The 17,028-nt window shown below is 61.5% G+C and overlaps 1 protein-coding gene across 1 annotated transcript in view; it reads left to right on the top strand.

Moving 5' to 3' along the window:
• Nucleotides 1-17,028, top strand: part of LOC123607306 (SCO-spondin-like) — a 56,823-nt gene that overhangs the window by 1,274 nt on the left and 38,521 nt on the right. The window contains exons 3-36 of the mRNA XM_045496418.1: nt 1,918-2,222; nt 2,641-2,723; nt 2,838-3,017; nt 3,272-3,516; nt 3,620-3,719; nt 4,687-4,845; nt 4,933-5,012; nt 5,492-5,644; nt 5,874-6,045; nt 6,251-6,491; nt 6,793-6,937; nt 7,830-7,947; nt 8,033-8,208; nt 8,291-8,518; nt 8,722-8,887; nt 9,117-9,351; nt 10,103-10,292; nt 10,435-10,529; nt 10,715-10,971; nt 11,289-11,423; nt 12,055-12,251; nt 12,382-12,509; nt 12,597-12,706; nt 13,044-13,193; nt 13,327-13,420; nt 13,518-13,687; nt 13,900-14,133; nt 14,343-14,564; nt 14,999-15,235; nt 15,827-15,955; nt 16,061-16,152; nt 16,250-16,481; nt 16,616-16,768; nt 16,863-17,003. Of these exons, the coding sequence (XP_045352374.1) occupies nt 1,918-2,222; nt 2,641-2,723; nt 2,838-3,017; nt 3,272-3,516; nt 3,620-3,719; nt 4,687-4,845; nt 4,933-5,012; nt 5,492-5,644; nt 5,874-6,045; nt 6,251-6,491; nt 6,793-6,937; nt 7,830-7,947; nt 8,033-8,208; nt 8,291-8,518; nt 8,722-8,887; nt 9,117-9,351; nt 10,103-10,292; nt 10,435-10,529; nt 10,715-10,971; nt 11,289-11,423; nt 12,055-12,251; nt 12,382-12,509; nt 12,597-12,706; nt 13,044-13,193; nt 13,327-13,420; nt 13,518-13,687; nt 13,900-14,133; nt 14,343-14,564; nt 14,999-15,235; nt 15,827-15,955; nt 16,061-16,152; nt 16,250-16,481; nt 16,616-16,768; nt 16,863-17,003 (5,752 nt within the window). The remainder of the gene's footprint in view (nt 1-1,917; nt 2,223-2,640; nt 2,724-2,837; nt 3,018-3,271; nt 3,517-3,619; nt 3,720-4,686; nt 4,846-4,932; nt 5,013-5,491; nt 5,645-5,873; nt 6,046-6,250; nt 6,492-6,792; nt 6,938-7,829; nt 7,948-8,032; nt 8,209-8,290; nt 8,519-8,721; nt 8,888-9,116; nt 9,352-10,102; nt 10,293-10,434; nt 10,530-10,714; nt 10,972-11,288; nt 11,424-12,054; nt 12,252-12,381; nt 12,510-12,596; nt 12,707-13,043; nt 13,194-13,326; nt 13,421-13,517; nt 13,688-13,899; nt 14,134-14,342; nt 14,565-14,998; nt 15,236-15,826; nt 15,956-16,060; nt 16,153-16,249; nt 16,482-16,615; nt 16,769-16,862; nt 17,004-17,028) is intronic.

A 17,028-nucleotide genomic window follows, 5' to 3' on the forward strand; every position in this document is an offset into this window, starting at 1 on the left:
GGATTGTGACTTGGGTTTCTTTTTCCAATCCAAACGCAGCCTCATCAGCCGTGGTTAGAATCCAAAGCTGGGAATGTAGTCCTTGGAAGAGAAGCACGGCACACAGCAGGGACAACGTCAATATTGGTTGATGTTTAGGAGAGTCGTGGGAGCAGGTGGCACCTGGAAGAGCAGGGGGCATCTTGGAACCAGCTGGGAAACACTCTCTGACCTCCTGGATGGGCTGCTTCAGGAGTCAGTGCCTAGCCCGCTCATGGCCCTGGGAGTAGAATGTGTCACTGTGTGCTAGGGTGGGGCATGAGCACCTGTCTGCCCTTGTGAGACCTGCATCAGGGGTATAAGCATGGGAAGCAGCAGGGGGAGAGTGTATAGGGTACATGCATGAGAGACTGGGAACAGACACATGTCCATGGCCGGGCCCTGGTCTTTTCTGAGCACCCCACTGAGAGATCCCTGAGGAACTCTGAACCCTCTTTGGGCTACAGGACCAATGGTGGGCCCAGGAGAAATGCCTAGCATGGCTCTGGTTCCCAGCAGCCTCCTCGCCCCGGGTGGGGTAACTGTGTGAGATGCTCAGTGGGACAGCAGGGGGGGAATCTAAGGCCCAGGGGATGGAATCTAAGACCCAGGCCACATTCCAGCCTGGGTGTCCTGGGAGCTGGTAACCAAGAAGTAACCAGGATTCACCCAGGCCACCTGCTGCCCCAACCGGATGCTCAGATTATCCCCATCCGGCTGCCTTGCCCGCAGGGCTGGGGGGCTGGCTTCCAGCCCCTTCTGTCTCCTACCCTCCCTCCCTACTTCCTACCCAAGCCGCTCCTCCACTCCTCCCTGAGGCTTGCTGTGCTCCCCTGCCCAGGCTTCCTGATTCTGGACCCTAGGAGACTCTCTTAGGAGACCGGGGTGAAAGGTGAACCCAGCCAGCCACACATAATCACCCCCAGTAAGAAGTCAGATCACTGAGAAAAGGGCACATATTCTCCCCCTATCTCTGCACAGTCCAACCAGCCTGGAAACTCAGCTCCTTCTGTTCACTGGTCCAGGCTTCACGGGTGCTTAGTGGGAGAGAGGGCAGGAAGAGGCAGGAAAGGGGGCAGGGAGAGACTCATAAAATCAGAATTTTAGGGCTGGAAGACCATATCAGTCATTTGGCACAATAACTCTTAACCATTTTGTGGGGTCATAGTTCCTCTTGAGAATTTAATTTACAGTTAAGGAACTATCCTCAGAAATGTGCACGTACACAATATCAAAGTAGAGCCCCTGAGTCCCACCCAAGCATCCCTGGGAAGCCCCTGAATTTTTTATTAGCAAGGAAATTATGGCTCAGAAAGAGAGGGTGGCTTGTCCAGAGTCCACGTTAATTTGTGGTATAGCCTGAGGGTGGAAAAATATCAGAGGCTCCGAGTGTCTGGCTGTGTGGCCTGGGGCACATGCACTCCCCCACTGAGCTCACACACACACACACACACACACACACACACACACGCACACACACACAAGGGCCGGAAGGGGACTGTTTCCAGGGAGAACTGGCCTCTGAGGGGATTGTGCAATGTGCAGGCAGGTCCAATCTGGTTCCGAGCAGCTGGTGCCCCAGGGCATGGGGCTGAGATAAAGCTTCCCCAGTCCCATGGGCCTCGCTGTCACTGTCTGGGCTGCCTTGGACACATTGACGCCTGGCTGAAGTAGACCGTGGTGTGGAGCGGGGAAGGCCAGCACTGGCCTTTCTGCTCACTGGCCACAGCCATCACCTTCCCCAAGCCCAAGCCTCTTAGTCCCCCAGAGGTGACGTGGGGGGAGCATTATGCTGCTCCCTGCCCTCCTCTTTGGGATGGCATGGGCATTGGCTAACGGGTGAGCAGTCCAGCCTGGGGCCCCTCTGACTAAGATCCTTTTCTCCTGCCTCGTGAACAGGACCCTCTGGGGCAGCCCGACTCCCCTCCCCTCTGCTTCTTACTCCCACCCAGCCTCCTCTTCAGTTCACTAACTCTTCTGCGGGCAGGGCTTTTTGGCAACAGAAGGGCTGGGGGCAGTGGCTGTCATTCCCCATCTGTGGGCAGGCGGTGGTGCGAGCGGACAGAAACCTTCCTGGTGGAGGAGGAAGTGACCCCCCGCCAGGAGGGCCTGGTGCCTTGCACCAGCCTCTACCATCACCAGCGCCTGGGCTGGAGACTCGACCTGTCCCGGAGCGGACCTGCAGGGCTCTGTCCCATCTACAAGTGAGTGAGGGTTGGAGTCTGGGCTGGCCGCTGGGCAGCAGGGAGCAACGGAGCCAACATCCTGGGGGTGGGGGGAGAGGGTGAACTGGGTGGTGCCCTGGAGAAGCGGGCATTTGGGAAGTGGGTCTGGCTGGGCTCAGGAAGAGTGGAGGGTGTGGGGCCGGGGACAGGCAACGAGGGGAGCAGGCAGGGCAGGGAGGCATGATGTCTGCTCCTTGTGCCTACCCTCCAGTCTGCCTCCCCAATAGCACTCTCACATTGCACAAGGGGAAATCAAGACCAGGAAGGGAAATTATATGAGAAAGCCACTCAGAGAATAGGTGACCAGATGAAATGTCCCAGGCCATTCTCAGGGACCGGGAAGGGGCTGGGCTGAATAATTAACATCTTCTCTCTGCTGCCTGCTTGGTGGACCCAGGCCCCCAGAAACCCGGCCTGCTGCAAGGAACCGGACGGTGACGGCTTGCTGCCCAGGCTGGGGGGGCACCCACTGCACTCTGGGTAAGCACCTGCTATTTGCCCAGATCTGTGGTTTCATGGAGGCTGCCTGGGGAGGGAAGCTGGGCCCAGGCTGACTGTCTGGGCCGCCCCATTCTCTCCCTCTATCCACCGCAGCCCTTGCAGAAGCCAGCCCTGGGGGCCACTGCTTTGCCACGCAGCAGTGCCAGCTGCAGCCAGGCTCAGCTAATGCATCTGCGGGAAGCCTGGAGGAGTGCTGTGCTTGGCCTTGGGGACACAGCTGGCGGGATGGCCGCTCCCAGGCCTGCCTCAGCTGCCCTGGCCGACACCTCCCAGGTGGGTCTGCGGTCCTGGCAACCACTTTCTCCCCCTGCAAGGGCTACCGCATAGATTTCTGGAGCTCTGGGCCTTCCTGCAGGGCCCCTGCCCACTCCCCTGTGCTCTCAGATGAGTCACCTCCCATCCTGGCCCACCAGAGGGACCATGAACTCTCCACCTGCCTCCCACTCTGGGAGAAGCCCCGTGTCCTCCTCCTCCTTCACCCTCCTACCTTCACACTCAGAGACTCACAGTCAGTGTATCTCCTCCAGGCAGCGCTCCCTCTCCAGCCTCCCTGCAGCCCCTGGTGGGGGCCGTGGCCCAGTTCTGGAGCCAGCGCCAGCAGCCTGCGGCCACCTGCACCACCTGGTCAGGCTTCCACTACCGAACCTTTGACGGGCGTCACTACCACTTCCTGGGCCGCTGCACTTACCTGCTGGCGGGCGCTGCTGATTCCACCTGGGCTGTCCACCTCACGCCCAGGGGGCATTGCCCCCAACCTGGGCACTGTCAGCTGGTGAGGGAGGGAGGGATGGAGGGAGGGAAGACCCCAGGGAGGGAGCCGGACACGGGGGAAGGCGAGCCACTGAACACCTCTTCCGCTCTGTGTCTCCCCAAAGGCCCGGGTAATGATGGGACCCGAGGAGGTGCTGATCCAGGGTAAAAATGTCTCTGTGAATGGGCAGTGGATACCTGATGGGGAGTCTCGGCTGCTCCAGGGTAAGGAGCTGTGGGGAGCAGGAGACTGCCCAGGGCCCCATTTGTTCCCCTGGGACAGTCTGCCTATCCCCCAGAGCAGGGGACAGCAAAAGGGGCAGTTGGGTGGGAGCCTGTGCTCCACCCCCATTACTGTTGGGCAGTATTTGGAAATGAGGGAGCCTGCTGAGGGGCCAAGACCTCGTCTCCCACAAGCCTCTCCTGCAAGCCACCCCCACTCATCCCCTCACAGTGTGGCTTGGGGCAAGTACCTCTGCTTAACCTCTTTGGGTCTTGGGGGTACCTGGCTGCCATGGGACTCTTGATCTCAGGGTTGTGAGTTCGAGCCCCATGTTGGATGTAGAGATTACTTAAAAATAAAGTCTTGGGGTGCCTGGGTGGCTCAGTTGGTTAAGTGTCCAACTCTCGATCTTGGCTCAGGTCTTGATCTCACGGTTCCGACAGATGGAGCCCTGCATAGGGCTCTGCACTGATAGCCCTCCGCCCCTTCCCCCTGCTCATGTGCTCGCGCGCGTGTGCGCTCTCTCTCTCTCTCTCTCTCTCTCTCTCACAATGAAAAAATAAACTTAAACAAAGTAACATCTTCAGAAAAGAAAAAACAAAAACCTCTTTGAGTCTCAGTTCCCCCACCCCCCTCTACCAGTGCTGTGAGGAAGGGCTTCTGAGCTACTAGACGGGTCTCTGTCCCACCAGAACTTTTGCCCTGGTTTTCAGTCCATGAAGTGAAGTGGGTGGGGTTGTGTGTGTGTGCACGTGAGCTTTGTAGTTTACTTGTGAGAGCGTCCATGGTGTCCATGAAATTCTCAAGGACAGTTCCGACGGGAAACCAATCGCTTCTCCTTTAAAGGGTGTCAAATGCAGAGCTCTCTCGAATTGTAAGAATTCCATCGCCTCTCCTTCCCCGGCAGTCTGAGCCTTGGTGTCATGGTGGGAAGAGTGGGGAGTGTGACTCCTTCCTTCTCCTGCCCAGGGCTGAGCCTGCAATGGCAAGGGGACTGGCTGGTGTTGTCGGGGGGCCTGGGGGTCGTTGTGCAGCTGGACAGGTCCGGTTCAGTCTCCGTTTCTGTGGACTATGAGCTCCAGGGACAAACTCAAGGTCTCTGTGGGGTCTACAGTGGCCGGCCTGAGGGTAAGTGGGCGTGACTTGGTTGCTGGTTTAGGAGGGAAGGAGAGACTGGAGACCCCAGACACAGCACTCTGCCTCACCCTTCCCCAGATGACTTCCTGGAGCCAGGAGGGAGACTGGCTGTGTTAGCTGCCACCTTTGGGAATTCCTGGAGGCTCCCTGACTCAGAGGTGATACTGCAGCCCTCGGGGAGCCTGGGCTCCCTGCCCTGCTCCCCCGTTGGCCCCCCACTCCTGGCTTCTGTGACATCTTCAAGCCTCTGCTGTCTGTCTTCATCACTGGCTTTTTCTCTGGGACCAGGCCTGGCCCTCTCCCAGATCCTTGGTCCGGGGAAGGCTCTGGGTCCCGTGGAATTTAAGGTGCTGCCCATGGCATTGGGGTGAACTGACCGCCCAGGGGACACACTCAGTGACCTGGTCACTGACCAGTTTGGGTTATCAAATCTCTTGCCTGTGGGTTGATGGGACCGCAACTCCCCCACACCCTGCCCAGGCTTACAACTTTGTTGCCCCCAAAAGCTTCAGGATGTCTGGGCTGGTGGCCACGACAATGGGGACTTGAAGCAGCCATGAGGGTAGTAGCCACTTTCCTGGTGTCCTGGTCAATGTCCCTCATCCCAGCCCGTTAACCTGACTCCAATGGTCTCTAGCCTGGGTGTCTGGATGCAGTGGAAGCGGCCCAGGGCTGTGAGGACCCCGTGAGAGGCAGAGAGGCAGGCATGGAGGCTGGCCAGCTGGAGGCTGAAGCCCAGGATGTGTGCCACCAGCTGCTGGAGAGTCCATTCAGGGAATGCCATGCTCAGGTATGGGTGGGGGAGGGGGTGGTAACCACCACCAGAGAGGCAGGGAGCAGGGGGTGCTACAGAGGTGCCAAACAGGGAATCTGGTCCTGGCATTGCTTTGTATGTATGTATGATCTCAGAGCTCCCTTCTAGTGCTCATTCTGTTTGGTTGTAAGTCAGGGCATGATCCAAGTAAGAGGAGGGAGTACTGCTGAGTCTGGTTGACTGAGGGCCTGTCCTTTCTCTGAAGGTCCCCCCTGCTGAGTACCACCAGACCTGCCTCTTTGCCTACTGTTCTGGGGCCCCAGCAGGCAGTGGGCGCGAGAGCCGGCGGGAGGCCGTGTGCACCACTTTGGCCAACTATGCCCAAGAGTGTGCCAGGCACCATATCCACGTGGGCTGGAGGAAGCCAGGCTTCTGCGGTAGGTCTGGCGGCTGACCCTCTTTGCATAGGCCCTGGCCTCCCCACCCTGCGGAATTGGGAACTAACTGACAGCAGCCCTGTGGCCCTGGTTTCATGAGCGCCGCCGGGCCACCTCCTGAGCACCCCGTCTTCGGGTTGTGGCCAGCGGGGTCTGGTGGGAGGAGGGGGCCCTCGGACCTCACAGCCCACTCCTGTGCCCGCAGAGCGCCTGTGCCCTGGGGGCCAGCTGTATTCGGACTGCGCCTCGGCCTGCCCGCCCAGCTGCTCGGCAGTGGGCGAGGGAGGGGAGGGGTCCTGCCAGGAAGCGTGCGTGAGCGGCTGCGAGTGCCCGCCTGGCCTCTTCTGGGACGGCGCCCTCTGTGTCCCTGCGGCCCGCTGCCCCTGCTACCACCGGCGCCAGCGCTACGCCCCTGGGGACACAGTGCGCCAGCTCTGCAACCCGTGGTGGGTCCGCGGGCCTCGCTGGCCCTTTGGCTGGGGTTGGAAGCGGCGTGGTCCCCCGGAGCCCTCCCTCATGCTATGTCCTTCAACCTGCCTCCCCTTGAGGGCCCCTCACAAGGGACCGGTGACCTCTCACGGCATAATTGATGGCCCCGCTTAAAGACCTAGCCAGCGACCTCCACCAGCTGACCTCCAAACCTAAGAGAGTTAGAGGGGCTGCTGGGGGAGGGGAGGGGCCACGGTGTTGGGGGCGGGAGGTCGTGAAGCTGAATCGGAGCGCGCTCCCCGCCCCGTGTGCCTACAGCGTGTGCCAGGACGGCCGCTGGCTCTGCGCGCAGGCGCAGTGCCCCGCCGAGTGCGCGGTGGGCGGGGACGGGCATTACGTCACCTTCGATGGGCGGAGCTTCTCCTTCCGCGGCAGCCCAGGTTGCCGCTCCAGCCTGGTGCAGGTGGGTAGGGGATGAACTGCGGGAGAAGTCCTCGTGGGGTTGCTGTGGGGGCAGGTGACTGTCAGGAAACCTCCACATAAATCAACGACAAACACAGAGTCATCCCGGGAAAAGCTGAGAGAGAACCGACTCTGGAGGGAGGATGGCTCTCCGCAGACACCTCCCCCTTCCCCCCCGCCCAAACCTCCCCTTCCGGTCTTCACCCCTCCTCGGGTTCCTGAGAATGTTCCTCTGTCATTGCCACCCTAGCCCAGGGGCACGAAGCAAAACCTATCCTCACCATACTTTCTCACAAATGGGGCAGGCTGGGCTTATCACAGGCGGTTTCCTGCAAAACAACCCCTGACGAAATATGGGTTCTCCTTCCTCCCCACGCCTCCCCCAATAGTTAGGTGACTTACCAAGTTCAGGTCCATAGACACAAACAGGTGTGCACATATGCCGCGGGCTCATGCAAGTGCGCATAGATTTAACATGTGTATACACACAGACACACATATAGAGCACACATACCCACAGGGAGGGAGAGGGGAGGCATCTTGCTCCAACATGGAGACATACACACATGCGTGCATACACACACACACACATTTCTACCTACTTACATACACACACATGCCTGTCCACGCGCACAAGCGCGCACGCACACACACACACACACACACACACACACAGATGATCACAAGTGTCTGCGCTTGCCAGAGTTAAGCCCTATACCTTGCAGACAGTCTGGCTGGCAAGAAGGTGGTCAGCACACGTGATGGGTGGGAGCTGCCCCCAGGTGTGTGCTGTAGGTGTCCTGTGGAACAGGAAAAGCGGCAGACCAGACCCTGTCCCCGGATCCTCCCCGCCCCCACCCCCACCCCACTGTATTCCTCAACATCTGCCCCAGGACTTCTCCAAGGGGCAGCTGCTGATTGTGCTGGAGCATGGGGCCTGTGACGCTGGAAGCTGCCTCCACGCCATCTCTGTCTCCCTGGGGAACACCCACATCCAGCTCAGAGACTCAGGTAGCCCCCTCCTGCAATGTGCTCACCCCCAGTCCTCATCAGCCCAGCCCTGCAGGGGCAGCCCCTCACAGGCTCCCTATTCCAGGGGCCGTCCTGGTGGATGGGCAGGATGTGGGCTTGCCATGGAGTGGGCTTAAGGGCCTCAGTGTCTCCCGAGCCTCCTCCACCTTCCTACTGCTGCGCTGGCCCGGGGCCCAGGTCCTCTGGGGAGTGTCTGACCCTGCAGCTTACATCACTCTGGACCCGCGCCATGCCCACCAGGTGTGCTAGGGGGCAGGTGAGTGGCTGGGCAAGGCTACATTGGGCCCGATTTGACCGTCCCATGCCCACTCCTGTGGCCCAGGTGCAGGGTCTGTGCGGCACCTTCACCTGGAACCAGCAGGATGACTTCCTGACACCCGCTGGCGATGTGGAGACCAGCGTTGCAGCCTTTGCTAGCAAGTTCCGGGTGGCAGGCGAGGGAAGGTGCCCCTCAGAAGACAGCACCCCACTTCCCCCCTGCAGCACCCACTCTCAGCGCCATGTTTTTGCCGAGGCAGCTTGTGCCGTCCTGCATGGCCCAACTTTCCAGGTAGCCGGATTGGGGGTGCTCCTGTTTGCACCTGTAAGGTGGGGTCAGTACCTGCTCTGCTCTCCTCTTGGGCTACTGGGAGGGCCCGGCTCCCTGCCGTGGGCAGGGCTACCAAGCACAGGGAGGTGGCAGTGGGGACCAGAGGGGATGGGGGAATCTGTGGAGGAGGAGCTGGCTCAATTTTTCCCTCCTCTCCCTGCAAGGAGTGCCAAGGGCTGGTGGACAGGGAACTGTTCCACCTGCGCTGCTTGGCAGCCGTGTGTGGCTGTGCTCCTGGCAAGGACTGCCTGTGTCCTGTGCTTGCTGCCTTCGCTCGTCGCTGTGCCCGGGAGGGTGTCCCGTCTCTCTGGAGGACCCAGACACTCTGCCGTGAGTCTGCTCAGCCAGCTAGCCCCAGGGTGCTCCTCCCAGCCCTCTTCTAGGAGTAGCCCGGAAGGATCCAAAAGCTTCGAAACAAGGGAAGGTCCCCAGGAGGGCCTCTGACCATGGCACATTGCTGAGTTTGCCTTCTTCCAGAGGCATAGGGGGTGCGAATTCCAGAAGGGTGGGCAGAGCAGCAGCAGTTATGTCCCTGACCTGCATGTGTCTCTGTGCCCAGCTGTCCTGTGTCCCGGGGGCCAGGAGTACCAGGAGTGTGCCCCGGCGTGTGGCCAAAACTGTGGGGAGCCAGAAGACTGTGGGGAGCTGGGCAGCTGTGTGGCTGGGTGTAACTGCCCCCCAGGGCTGCTATGGGACCCCGAAGGCGAGTGCGTGCCCCCCAACTTGTGCTCCTGCCAGCTTGGAACTCAACGCTATGCTCCCGGCAGTGCCACCATGAGGGACTGCAACCACTGGTGAGGGCAGTGGTCTTGGCGGGGAAGCAAAGAGCTTGGGGGTGAAGAGATAGAGCTTAGAGACAAGGGGCTGGGCTTGTAGCCCCGTGGGTTAGGGCACGGTATGCACACGTGGGACGACAGAGCATTGATAGTCCTTCTGGCCTATAAAGCACTCTTGTACATTATCTTATTTAATTTTACTGAATTCTTACAATAACCTAATAAAGTAGGAAGTGGAAGAATTGTTCCCATTTTGCAGATGAGGAAACTGAGGCTCCACTAAGGCCAAACAGCTTGCAGAGTCACCCAGCTTGTTAATGATGACGGACTAGAACCCAGATCTCTGAATTCTGGATGAGTCTGGTTCAGAGGCTCTTCCAAGGATTAGGGAGAAGCAAAGGCCAGTTCTGGACCTGTGGAGTCCAGGCCAGTGGTCAGGACTTGGTGGGTGAGGATGAGACTTTAGAGAATCCCTCTCCTACCCGGGATGGGAATGGGGTTCTTCAAGAGCCTCAGAGCCCAGAGAATGGTCCCATTGGAGCTGGGGCAGGAAAGGGTAACCATGCCCATCCCAGGTATGGCTGGTGCTGGGGGCAGCCCCACTTCCTGTGCTCGTAACTAGGATTTGGGGGTGAGACGCTCAGGTCTCCAGAGTCAACATTAGGGGCTTGGACCTTCTGGGTTCCTGAGATTCTCCCAGGTCAGACCAGGCGCCTGGAGGTGAGTGCTGTCTTGGGCCTGCCTCTTACCTCCCTCGTGACCTCGGCAGTGTCTGCCAGGAGAGGGGCCTCTGGAATTGCACTGCTCACCGCTGTGGCCCCCAGCGGACCTTCTGCCCCCATGAGCTTGTCTACGTCCCTGGTGCCTGCCTCCTTACCTGTGACAACCTGCGTGCCAACCATTCCTGCCCCCCGGACAGCACAGGGAGCTGTGTCTGTCCCCCAGGCACCGTGCTGCTGGTGAGTCTGGGAGGGGGCTGCATGGGGCGCCGTGGGGCCTGCTGTAACCATGGCACTGCCCTGGTCCCCTGGCTGTCTGAAACAGTGGGCGGTGGGTCAGGCAGCCCTCCAAGGTGCCCCTTTGCCCCCGGCCTCTGCCCAGAACGAACGCTGTGTGCCTCCTGAGCTCTGTCCCTGCCGTCACGGCGGGCAGTGGTACCCGCCCAACGCCACCATCCAGGAGGATTGCAACATCTGGTATGCCCCTTGGACAGGGACGATGGGTGGGGTGGGATATCCAGACTGGCCTGGGCAACGGGAGCTCTCCAGGATTCCCCCAAGCTGAGGGTCTGTTGGGAGTTGCGTGGAACCTGGACCAGGTGCATCCCCTAGATACAGTGCTTCATGTCCTCATGACTCTGTTTCCCCACCGCCCCCCACAGTGTGTGCCAGGGTCGGCAGTGGCACTGCACGAGCCGCCAGTGCCGTGGATGGTGCCAGGCATCGGGTGCCCCCCACTATGTGACATTCGACGGGCTGGCTTTCACCTTCCCTGGAGCCTGTGAATATTTGCTGGTGCGAGAGGCCAGCGGCCAGTTCACAGTCTCAGCCCAGAACCTGCCCTGTGGGGCCAGTGGCCTCACCTGCACCAAGGCGCTGACCGTGCAACTACAGAGCACCATTGTGCACATGCTCAGAGGTGGCTGTAACATTGAAGGGTGGCATGGCCAGGGAGGGGCATGCTGGGTGGCATCACAGTTCTGCACTGGTGACCAAGGCCCGGGGTTCCCCACTGCTTACCACCAGGGAAGTGGGGCTGGTGCTTTTCCTCTCTCCTCTTGCGTGGGAATCATAATTCTGGAAGGCTCCAAGAAATTAAGGTCCAGAGACTTGCCCAAGGTCTCATAGCTAGAGAAGCAAAAGGAAAGGTTGGACGGCAGGCTGGTGAGGCCCTCCTGAGGATCTGGGAGCCCTTCTACTCCGAGGCAGGGCCTGAAAGCCTCTCTTCCTCCGCAGGCCGAGCAGTGATGGTGAATGGGGCGAGCATAACACTCCCCAAGGTCTACACGGGCCCTGGGCTGAGCCTGCGTCGTGCTGGTCTCTTCCTGCTACTCACAACCCGCCTGGGCTTCAGCCTGTTCTGGGATGGAGGTCAGGCCCCAACCTTAACCTTAACCATCTGACCCATGCCCGCCTTAGTGTCATGAGGCTGGCTCTCCCTAAACCCTTTCTCTTCCATACGAGTGGCGGGAGTTCCCAAATCGCGCTCTTAAAATTATGTTTCTCTTCAACGTAAGAGCAACAGTGCCTCACCTAAGAAATATTTAGAAAATACCTAGTTTGGGAAAGAAGAAATGAAAATAAATCTCCTAACATCCCACCACCCAAACCCAAGCGGTAGGCATTTTAGAAATAACTGTTACTGAGAAATCGAGGAAAACCAGGGTAACCCCTGACAGGGGAAGGAGTTGCCTGGTCGGCACAGCGAGGTTGCCCTCTGAGTCTCTGGTCACTAAGGCCTCTGGGGCTGGTGCTGTCACAGTCTGTCTTGGAGCCTGGATCCCTCCCAGAATCTGGCCCGCTGGACAATTTCCCTGGTCCCGCTTCTGCCCTCGCCCTCCAGATCTAGGTCTCTTACCATCGCCAATCATCCTCCCAAAAGAGGGCACGAGCACCCCTTACTGGGCCGTGGTCCCTGGGCAGATGGTCAGACAGGCCCACGGAATAGCCGCCCTTGTCTTCTTTCTCCACAATGCTGGCCCCTGCTGCCCCCTCTGCCCAGGCACCCGGGTCCTGGTGCAGCTGTCCCCGCACTTCCGGGGCCGTGTGTCTGGTCTGTGCGGGGACTTTGATGGAGATGCCAGTAATGACCTGCGGAGCCGCCAGGGGGTCCTGGAACCCACAGCTGAGCTGGCTGCCCACTCCTGGCACCTGAATCCTCTCTGCCCTGAGCCGGGAGAGCTGCCACACCCCTGCACCGTGAGCATGGGTGGGAATGGGGGGAGGGAGTGGGGGCAGCTACAGAAACCTGCAGGGGGGAGGATCCAGAGGCTGGGTGCTTGCAGATGGGGTCTAGCTGGTCCACGGTGTGGACCTGCTGGGCCTGCAGGTGAACGCCCACCGGGCCAGCTGGGCCCACGCCCGCTGCGGGGTGATGCTACAGTCGCTCTTTGCCCGGTGCCATGCAGAGGTGCCCCCACAGCAGCACTACGAGCGGTGTGTGCATGATGCCTGCGGGTGAGAGGGGCGAGCCTGGGGACAGGGTGGGAATGGGTAGGTTGGGGGTGGGGAGGGGGTCCAGGGGCTGAACAATCCCTTCCACAGCTGTGATTCGGGGGGTGACTGTGAGTGTCTCTGCTCGGCCATTGCCACGTATGCAGATGAGTGTGCCCGGCATGGGCTCTTTGTGCGCTGGCGCAGCCAGGAGCTCTGCCGTGAGTGTGCCCTGCCCTGGGTCCCCGATGCCCAATCCCGCTGCCCATTCCGCTCCTTCATGGGTGCTCCTCGTGGCCTGCCAGCAAGCCATGCATTCAAGGGCAAATATGTGTGGTGTTCACGCTGTCGTAGATGAACCAGACGGGCAAGGTTGCTTTCCTGTAGAACTGTCATGTTGCCAACGGCCTTGGGAGGGGCTCAGCAAGAGTCTACACCATGCCCCCCCCACCCCCCCGCCGTGCCCTCCATGAGTATCCGCTTGGGCTGGCTCGCCTGCTTGCTGCATCCTGGTGCCGCTGCACCTCAGTGACCCAAGCCTCTCTCTTCTCCACCCAGCTCTGCAGTGTGAAGGGGGCCAGGTGTATGAGGCCTGTGGCCCCATATGCCCCCCCACCTGCCATGACCATGGTCCTGAACCTGGGTGGCACTGCCAGGCTGTCGCCTGCGTGGAGGGCTGCTTCTGCCCCGAGGGGACTCTGTTCCATGGTGTGTAGGGTCAGAAGAGGCAGAGGGGAGGCGATCCTGGGAGGGGGAAGAGAGCCACAAGGCCCGGGTGACAAGGCTGGCACTAGGGGCCGCTGTGCCCCTTTTGCTCCAGTCCTACCCTCTGTGATCCCAGGAGGAGTCTGCCTAGAACCAGCTTCCTGCCCCTGTGAGTCAGGGGGCAGCTTTTTCCCCCCGGGGACTGTGCTGCAGAAGGACTGTGGGAACTGGTGAGTGCGGAGGGGGGGGGGTGGCTCAGGGGAGCCCCATGCCCCTGAGTTGCCAAAGCCCAGCGCTGTGGCTGATCCCGGGACGCTGTGTGCTCAGCACATGCCAGGAAAGTCAGTGGCTTTGCGGGAGTGGCAGGACCCGCTGTGAGGAGCCGGTGCCCGGCTGTGTGGAGGGAGAGGCCCCGTGCCAGGAGAGTGGGCACTGTGTGCCCCACGGGTGGCTTTGTGACAACCAGGATGACTGTGGCGATGGCTCGGATGAGGAGGGTGAGTGTCCTCGTCTGTGGGGGGCAGTGACTGAGTGATGGGTCTCTCCTACTGTGCGGGTGTCTCCTATGCGTAACTGAACGGCTTCCGGAGCTGCTGCTCACATCGCCGGCAGCGATGGCTGGTGGGCAGGGCTGTTCTGGTCTTTCCAGGGTCAGGGGCTTCTCTAGGACCCTTTGTCATCTTGCCCCTGCCTGCTTGCCCCATGCCAGGCTGTGCCACCCCAGGCTGTGGGGAGGGGCAGATGTCTTGCAGCTCCGGCCGCTGCCTGCCCCTGGCCCTGCTCTGTGACGGGCGGGACGACTGTGGAGATGGGACGGATGAGCAGGGCTGCCCGTGCCCCCACGACTCGCTGGCCTGTGCTGATGGGCGCTGCCTGCCCCCTGCCCTGCTCTGTGACGGACATCCCGACTGTCCCGACGCTGCCGATGAGGAGGCCTGTCTGGGTGGGTGGTCTCCGCTCTGGACTCCAGTCCACAAGGCACCCCCCTCCCACAAGGCTTGTCTTGTGAGCCCCAACCTTCCTGCCTCCCCTTCTCCACCAATTCAGGCTCCTGCTGGGAAGCCGGCACCTGTAATGTGTGCACAGGGGCACCCCAAACAGTGGGATTACAGGGCAGTGTTTGGGACCAGCTCCTCCTTTCTCTGGCTGCAGGGCAGCTGAACTGCACTCCTGGGGAGGTGTCCTGTGTCGATGGCACCTGCGTGGGGGCCATCCTGCTGTGTGACGGAACCTGGGACTGCCCAGATGGAGCCGATGAGGGACCCGGGCACTGCCCCTTCCTTTCGCTGCCCACTCCCCCGGCTGGCACTTTGCCGGGCTCCTCTTCTGGCTCTGGGGAGACTGCACCAACTCCCCTGGCCAGTGCCAGCCCTGGTGAGTGTTCTGGACGAAAAGGGGTAAGAAAACTGCAGTCCCGAGGCCTGGGACAGAAAAGTGGGGAGGGCGCCTCAGAGGGAGGCATTGGGGCATTGGGGCTGGCACAGACGCAGCCTCCTGAAGACACCAGAATGCACAAAGGGAAGGGGGTTTAAGAGGGACTGGAAGAGTCCAGATCTTACTTGCGGACATGCCCCCACGCCCCCAACCGCTGAGGTGAGGTGGTTGGGGTGGTCAGTGGAATGCCTAGACGAGAGGAGAGGTTTTGGGAAACCAGTCGGGGAGCAAACGGCGGGAACGACGGGACGTGGGGAGGTGGGGGCAGTCCGGGCTCGGGAAGGGGGCGGGAAGGGCGGGCACCGGGAGGCGGGCGGCGGCGGCGGCGGTGGAGGCGCCGGGCGGGCCGGGTCTAGCGCGGGTGCCCGCCGCAGCGCCCCCCTGTGGCCCCCTCGAGTTTCCGTGCGGCAGCGGCGAGTGCGCCCCGCGGGGCTGGCGCTGCGACCGCGAGGAGGACTGCGCCGACGGCAGCGACGAGCGTGGCTGCGGCTGGCCCTGCGCGCCGCACCACGTGCCCTGCGCCCGCGGCCCGCACTGCGTGTCCTCTGCGCAGCTGTGCGACGGCGTGCCGCACTGCCCCGACGGCTCGGACGAGAGCCCAGAGGCCTGCGGTGAGAGCCTGGGCCGCCTCGGGGCCGTGTCTTCTCCCACCACGTCCCCCCCCCCCCCACCCACCCTGCGGTGGGCTGCAGGCTAGGGAGCGACTTGGGGCTGCGACCTCAGAGTGTCCTTTGATCTTTTTCCCCAAATTCTCTTTGAAGACTTTGCCTCCCCCCCCCCCCCCCCCCGGGGAAAGAAGAAAGAGGCTTTTGTCTTTGCCTGCATTTGGGCCAGAAGGGATAAGAGGATGGACAGTGGCTCAGCAGCGTGGGGAATGGGCCTGTTTGGAGGGCTACCCCTCCAGCTCCACCCCACCAGACCTGGGAGTTCCCTTTGTGCCCCTGCATGTCAGCCCTTCCTGTCCTAGCCACCTCACCCTGGGAGGAGGGGGCAGCTGTCCACCGGCTCCAGTGCTTCCCCAGGTCCCTGTGCCCCTTCTGGACGCCTCCCAAGGTGTCTTTGAGCCAGGTTCAGGTTCCGTGCAGGCTCAGCCTTCTCCTTGCCCTCCCCTTCCAGTGCCCTTGGCTCCCCCTGCCAACCGCTCTGCAGAGAGAGGGTGGGAGGGGCAGGAGCCCAACAGGACACTCTCTGGGTGCCCACAGGCTCCACCCAGCTGCCCCCCTGCGGTGGCCTCTTCTCCTGTGGTTTGGCTCCCCAGCTGTGCCTGAGCCCCGAGCAGCTCTGTGATGGGATCTCTGACTGTTCCCAGGGCGAGGATGAGCTGGGCTGCGGTATGGACACGGTTCCCCTGATGAAGGCCAAGGCTGGTGGGGGCTGGGGGGGGGGGTGGTGGGGAGTTCTCCTCGTCTTACTGTTTTCTCTTCTCTTCCCCTCAGAGGGGATGACAGCCCCAGGAGGCCCCAACGGGACAAGGGTTCCCTGCCCGGAATACTCCTGCCCTGATGGCCTGTGCATCAGTTTCCAGCTGGTGAGAGAGGGAAGGAGGGAGGGAGGAAGGGGGTGGCACAGGGAGAGCCATTGTGCCACCTGACTTGAAAGGAACTTTGATCCTGTTCCCTCCCCAGGTGTGTGACGGGCAGCCTGACTGTGAATTGGCAGGGACGGCAGGGCCTTCCCCAGAAGAGCAGGGCTGTGGGGCCTGGAGCCCCTGGGACCTGTGGGGTCCATGCAGCAGGACGTGTGGGCCTGGGGTGCAGGCCCGGAGCCGCCGCTGCTCCCCACCTAGTCTCCCGGTGCTGCAGCACTGCCCAGGCCCTGAGCACCAGACTCAGGCCTGCTTCACGGCCGCCTGCCCCGGTGAGGGGCCTGGGGTACCCGGGAGGGCCAGGGGGCGGGCGGCCCAGAGACAGCAAGGGAGAGGAAGATCACGGGGCTCTCAGACTGGCCTCATGCCCCCCTCCTCCCACTTGTCCTGCCCCTTCTCCTCACAGTGGATGGTGAATGGACCTCTTGGTCTCCCTGGTCCCCGTGCTCCGAGCCATGCACGGGCACCATGACCCGGCAGCGGCAGTGTCACCCACCCCGGAATGGGGGCCGGACCTGCGCCACGCTGCCTGGGGGCTCTCACGCCACCCACCAGACCAGTGAGTGCGAGGAAGGAGGGCACGGCTGGGAAGTGGCTTGTTTCTGCGGGGGACCGACCCACCGTTCCGAACCGTGGTTCTGATTTTCTCTCAGGGCCCTGCCCTCGGGATGGCTGCCTCAATGCCACCTGCTCTGGGCAGCTGGTGTTCTGGCCCTGTGCTCCCTGTCCTCTGACTTGCGATGAAGTCTCTGGTCGGGCTGTGTGCTCGGCTGACCAGCCCTGCAGCAGCCCAGGTAAGGGCGGGGGGCGTGGGGCAGC

Source organism: Leopardus geoffroyi, chromosome A2 (assembly GCF_018350155.1).
Source record: "Leopardus geoffroyi isolate Oge1 chromosome A2, O.geoffroyi_Oge1_pat1.0, whole genome shotgun sequence".
Classification (NCBI taxonomy): domain Eukaryota; kingdom Metazoa; phylum Chordata; class Mammalia; order Carnivora; family Felidae; genus Leopardus; species Leopardus geoffroyi.